Here is a 6,754-nt window from a genome sequence, read left to right as displayed (position 1 = left end):
TAATAATGATGTGCAACATTTAAATTAACACGCCATTTTCTGATAATTTTCTAAAATTTTTTTTAATTTATGTTTTTTACGCATATATTAATTTTTTATTTTTTTTCATGTATTTCCTAAAAAATAATCAATCATTCCCTTTTCTCTCTTGACTAATGTATATGAAAAATATTTCAAAAAAATACATCAATCATTATCAAATATTATGGCCCACGCCAATTACTAATAATAACGTTACAACAATCTCTTTCGTTTCCAAAATAGCTTGTCACGATGATGGATGTGAGGAACTGGTTTTGAAAAAGAAAAAGAAACGGGGAGTATCTCAAGTCTGAAAGTACGATGGATGGAACTAGCTTTCTTGTGAGAGAAGGAAGGTATCGAACTAGCTTTCTTGTGAGAAAAGGAAGGTATCACGATGATGGATGTGAGGAACCGCTTTTGAAAAAGAAAAAGAAAAAGAAACGGGGAATATCTCAAGTCTGAAATTACGATGTATGGAACTAGCTTTCTTCTGAGAAAAGGAAGGTATGACGATGATGGATGTGAGGAGCCGCTTTTGAAAAAGAAAAAGAAACGGGGAGTATCTCAAGTCTGAAAGTACGATGGATGGAACTAGCTTTCTTGTGAGAAAAGGAAGGTATCGACACATCACTCGTGTGAAGGGTTTGTGATACCAGGCCTCCAGTATTTCAATATAAATTTGGCAGATAAGAAATGTGCAATGCAAGAAAATATAAGAGAACGTATTGAAGTCGTAGTTAACAGCAGAAGAATTCGGTAAGGAGAACTGGAGAAGGATGGGTGACTTGCATCGCTTAATGAAAAACTTAGAGATACTGAAGAAGCAAGTCCTCGTCCATGACGCCTCCCAGAGATTCGATAAGCGAGCCCTCCTCCAAATCCACGATGAGATCGCCCGTCAGCGAAGGGAGACCGCAGCAAAAGGCAAGTTTGAGATACGAACGTCTTTCTTGGACCCAAGTGGCAGCGGTGGCGCGGCTTGTTCTGTTCCACCGGAAAAGCTGAACCCCATTTCCTTCAACGAGTTGAAGATCGGGGAAGTTCACCTCGGCCGTGTTGTTTATGGGACGCTGTGTGCGGATGCATACAGGATAAGCGGTATCATGACTTTGCTTGAGGACGATAACGGCCTCGCTGTGAGGCTGGCAATATACAACGCTGCTACCTCACAGGAGGACATCAAGAGGCTTTTCCCGAGAGGTGACAAGGTGGCCGTCAAGGAGCCCTATTTCAAGATCGCCAGTGATGGTGGCCTTCTCATACGCGTCGACAACCCCGCCAATGTTTTGAAATTTGCTATTGAAAAGGGGAAACGGACGGAGCTTCATGTGGATGTGGACGACCTGAGAAAAGAGGGCAACAGATGCTTCAGAGAACAAAAGTGGGACGCAGCAACCGAGAATTATACGAAGTGCATCGACGCCGCTCTACTTCAGCTCAAGAAGTCCTCTGGCAACAATAATAATATCAATACTTGCCTCCTCCAAGCGTATTCCAACCGGGCGGAGACAAGGCTTCAGATGAAGGAATTTGAGCTGGCGCTGAAGGATACAGACCAGGCCCTTGGGATCGATTCCAGCAATCTCAAAGCGCTCTACAGGAAAGGGCGAGCTCTGATCGGGCTCAGGCAGTATGCAGCGGCATGCAAATGTTTGGTGAAAGCTACCGAGGCCAGCCCAGCGCATAAGGAAATACAAGACGCCCTTCACCAGGCCAATACTTTGTATGCCCAGAGCCTGAATGGCAAGTATGACATCTCGGACTACCTGCTCGGACGTGCATCTTCTCCTCCGACAGTGGCCGATTTCGTGGGTTCTGTGGAGATCAAGATGACCGAAGACAGCCGCGGCCGAGGACTTTACGCCACCCAAGAAATAGGGGCCGGGCAGCTCTTGCTGGTAAGCAACGCTGTCGCAGTGGCTTGTGAGAGCGCCTCTACCGCCATGTTTCATGTGGACAACAGGTGTAAATTGAGTTCCGCGTCTCAAGAAGATCTTGTGGCCGCGGTAGTTTGTGCTGCCAGGAAATCGCAGAGATTGCTCCGTCAACTTTATAGTTTATTCAATTCCTCTACACCCAGCAGCCTTCATGTCCCTGCCATAGATCTGTTTAAGACGGACGATCGAATCCTCGCGGGCTCAGAAGTACAAAATGAAATTTTGCAGGTGGACGTTAACCGTATTCGGGATATTGTAAGACTGAACTCATTCGGTGAAAGCGTAGGGACGTTAGTTTCAAAATCGAAAATAAATGAAGCCGGACTCGGTCTGCGAGAACGGAACAGGACCGGACTCTGGCTGCTGCCCTCCCTCATTAACCATTCCTGCCTGCCGAACTCGAGGTGGCGGTTAGTGGGAAATGCCATTTTTATACATGCCTCCAAGCCCATCGGGAGTGGAGAAGAGATCACTATTCCTTATTTTGATGTTCTGGTTCCCTTGTTACGGCGCCAAACTCACTGTAAGAACTGGAGTTTCAAGTGCAAGTGTAAGAGATGCATTCTGGAGCACTCATTCAGGAAATTCCTGGAACCTATAATTGCCTTAAAATTTGAGCAATTGGATGACCAAGCAAAAGAATTGCTGGTTAAATTGGATCATCGGGAAAGTGCAGAAATGAGTCATCGGGAAAATGCAGAATTTGCAAGGTTTGTTCCAGAGGCAGAGGAGATCATCCGGAGTTCCCATGTGTTGAAAACCGAAGAAGAGAAGCTCTGGATTCGCGCATCTTTTTGGTCTGCATACCTCCTATCCACAATGTTGAGAGGCTTGTTTCCTTCTGGTGAGAAACTTATGGAGGCTGTTCAAAGCACGGTGCCCGGCAACATACAGAATCTGGGCATAGCAGCACGGAGGTTAAAAAGTTTCCGGCGTTCGATGGCGGATGAAAATGAGGCAATTAATGCACGACGTGCATCAGACCAAGCAAGGGAGGCATGCGTGAGTGTGTTTGGCAGACAGAGTGAAGATGTTCTCAACGCGCTCATCCTAATGCATTCAAAGTGACTCATGTTTTTAGTAATAGTATACCCGCCATTGCCTTGCCACTGCAAGAATCATCCATGTGCAAGACATCCGGCAGAGGCGGATTTTGTTTTTTGTATTCGAATTACTTGGTTAAACTATAAAGGTATGCTAATTAGTATTTGACAAAGGTGAACAGAGTGCTTTTGTTGCCATGTATATGAAAGCTCAATCTAGAGGAAAAAGTGGGTCCAGAAATCATTTTGAATACAAGTAGAATGGTTTTAACGTGTTCTGTTCATTGATTGAGACATTGATGCCTGATTTGATATTGGAATTGTTTGGCATCGAAGCAACGAGTTACATTGTTTAATGATAAATTTGCATTCGGTGTGGTTCTGGCCAATCAATACATTCAAAATCTCCTCGACTTCTTTAACATATCTATGCTTTCAAACTCACTACGTTAGGGTTGTCTATATATTAATATTCTTCCACGCACCGCCTGTTAAACGATTTTTAAATTATATTTTTTTTGCAATAATGGTTGTATAGTTGTTCTCGAAAGAAAGAAAAAGATTTTGTTTTTAAGGAAAGAAGTATACATGTTAGGTTGAACCTGGAATTTTTTTTGATAAAAAAGATCGAGATATTATTTGATGATAAAAAAAGATAACAGGAAAAATAAGATAGGATCACTGTGCCTTTATACAAATTATTGTGAGAAATTACACCAGAATCGGAAAACTAAGATAGACATATCCTGCAATACAAACAACATAGATATAGCCAAAATCTACATCCTAATGTCAAAAGCTTAGGTTATGGAGCCATCACAGATTCTCAATTACTGAATGTTCCAACAGAGAGATCCAAAACTTTCTTGGATAGTTTATCTGTTGTGTGTTGAGTTTTTTGACCATGGATTTAAAGCACAGTCAATCAAAACACATTTTCTGAATGATTTGCAGAAAGAAATCTAAGTCAAATGCTCAATATGATTTGAAAGATAATCTATTTGGTTACTAGTTGAGTCTAAAAAAAATATAATTTTTTAATATTTTTTTCACAATTCCCAATAATATCAAAACCCAAAATAATTTCCCACTACCTACAATAATGACCAAAAATCAAAAATCTCCACTTATTGTTAATTCCTTTACCATAAAGTTCTTTATCCTGAATCAAACTAATTTTGCTTTTGCTTTAAAAAGGACATCTCCTTAACAAACACCATCGAAGTACCCATTGAACAACAGAATCTATATTCAAGAGAACTCCCAATACAGACTTTCTATATCTTAACAAGCAAATTGAGCTTTTTGGCCTTTAAATTTACTTCATATTCCTTAGCTTTTTTGCAAAATGAATTATTATTTTATGGTTATAAATATTATTGATTAAATTTTTTTATTGTTCAAATTTATTATTTTATTTAATTAAAATTTTAATTTTTGAATAATATAAATAAGAATGTGGAAAGATATTTATATTTATATATTATAGTTATAAATATTATTGATTAGATTTTTTTATGGTTTAAATTTATTATTTTACTTAATTAAATTTTAATTTTTAATTTTTGAATAATATAAATAAGAATGTGGGAAGATATTTATATTTATATATTAGGAAAGAAAGATATTTATAATTAAGAGTGAAAAATAAAAATCATTAATTAAGTTTATTTTTTTTAGATTTACTATTTTATTTAGTGATTTTAGATTAAATTTTTATCTTTTAATAATATAAATAAGAATGTGGAAATATTTATATTTAAGATTGAAAGAAATAAAAATGAAATGTATATAATTAATTAGATTTGAAATTTGGGGTGGTGTAAGATTTTATTATTGTGTTTGAGGATTTAATTTAAATGTGAAAGATTGAAAATGATTTTGGATAAACTGTCAAATTTTATCAAAAATATATATTAGTATAGTTAAATAAATTAAATGGTTGATAAACATTAATAGACATCAATTCATAATAAGCATCCAAACAGCCCCACAGGGGTAGGCGGGTAGGCGAGTTGGTAATCACAACGGGGTGATGTTTGTTAGAAAGGCGGGCTCCGCACTGAAGGTCACGAGTTCAAATCCCCTAGACTAACCCGGAGCTATGGAGAGTGGCGGGCGCATGCTCCCAGTGGTTATATAGGTAGCAGTCAGAATCAACCCCGTGTAACGTGAGTCGCGAGGCTGCCCCTGTTGCCGATTCCACTGTAGAAAAAATAAATTAATTAATTAATTAAAAAAAAAAAAAGCATCCAGACGTTCTATAATACAGCTCATGGTATAAATTTATTTTTACTAGACATCAATACATAATAAAAATCTAAACATTCTATGATACATCTCATGGTATAAACTCATTTTAACTACAGATCTAGCAAGTGTAGAGAGTGATAAAATTTCATGAGGCACAAACCTCTTTTAGAGTACACACTTCAAACATGCAACTCCAATAAATCTTTGATGGGATTCACACCCATTGTAATATCAACTTGACATTGATGTTTTATAATACTTTTAAATAAATTAATCAAATATGTATATTCGTTTTTGTTTTTTCTACATGGTTTTTTAATTTAAAGAATATTTTATTATTATTTTAAGACTTAACACATGTCAACTCTAAGTTGAACACTAAAGGAATTATATGGTTGTAGAATGTTCCTCTTGACATAAAAATCATTAAATTATTATTATTATTATTACGATTATTATTATAAGTTAAAAATATATGCATTTAAATAAATATGTAACAAAACCTTTTCAGGTTTAACTCCCACTTTATCATGGAGATTTTTAATTTGTAAATAGGTTTTGTTATAATACCATGACATTTTTATTTAATTAATCAATTTAATTAAAAAGAAAAAAATAGGATAACTACTTTGAATATTGATTTTAACTTTTGATTTCTGAAAATTGTTAAAAATATTCTAGAATATTTCATGGAAATTAAATCCTTGTCATTTACCTAACAATTATTGATAATTAAAATGAAATTCTAAAAGTCCTATTCCAAAATAAACAAATCTACTAATATAATTTATATCAAAGTGATGAAGCCAAAACATAAGACATAAATTTATAATAAATTTTAAATAAAATATCATTTGAAACATGGAAGTTAAATGTAGAAAAAGAATTCTTAACCAATCAAAAAATAAATGTTTCAACTTATACTTAACATTTTACGAGCTCTTTTTACTGAATAAAATGGCTGAGTTTTGCAATTTTTTTTAATATTTGACATGTCAACAATTTTAGCTAGTGAACTATCCCATAGGATTTTTAACGAGGAACACTGCTTTCATTTAATAAAATATTCATTATGCCTTTATTCAATAAAGAGTTTATTATATAAATGAATAACAATAGGAGTGGAGGGCTAGCAGCAACGCCCTTAGATGGTACCCACTAACTTGATTTAATAGGTCTTAGTGTGACATTTTTTCGTGGGTCCATGTAAGCCTCTGCCTAACATGCATTTGCTTTTTGGTTCTCGTTTTGAGGGAAGCCTATGAAGAACTCACCAAATTTGACCACATAGTATGATTAACTGATGAAATTTGCTAAAAGAAAGTTCAAGCTCCCTCGTAATGGTGAGGCAGGGGTCAGTGTTGCATGCATTTTAGGGTAACTTTTTTTACTATGGAAGAAACTCTAGTCGATTACTCGGAGGACCCCTAGAGGGTAAATCCATTTTCACCTCGCCTCCAGCCAGTCCTTGAGGCGAGCAACAACCTCCTTAGTGGC

The 6,754-nt window shown here is 36.3% G+C and overlaps 1 protein-coding gene across 1 annotated transcript; it reads left to right on the top strand.

Annotated features, from left to right (window-relative positions):
* Positions 1-800: 800 nt before the first annotated feature.
* LOC149196192 (methyltransferase FGSG_00040-like) lies at positions 801-3,029 on the top strand. Its single transcript, XM_089408215.1, has one exon. The coding sequence runs from the start codon at positions 801-803 to the stop codon at positions 3,027-3,029; it is 2,229 nt and encodes a 742-aa protein (XP_089264341.1).
* Positions 3,030-6,754: the final 3,725 nt, after the last annotated feature.

This window comes from Pinus tabuliformis, chromosome 2_2, assembly GCF_031772625.1.
Source record: "Pinus tabuliformis cultivar Carrire ecotype Pingquan chromosome 2_2, CPIR1, whole genome shotgun sequence".
NCBI lineage: Eukaryota > Viridiplantae > Streptophyta > Pinopsida > Pinales > Pinaceae > Pinus > Pinus tabuliformis.
Note: the sequence above shows the minus strand (reverse complement) of the source record. Positions and strands in the feature narration are given on the sequence as shown.

Excerpts from the sequence above, each read along its gene's own strand:
- LOC149196192 (XM_089408215.1), top strand. The coding sequence starts at position 801 with ATGGGTGACTTGCATCGCTTAATGAAAAACTTAGAGATACTGAAGAAG.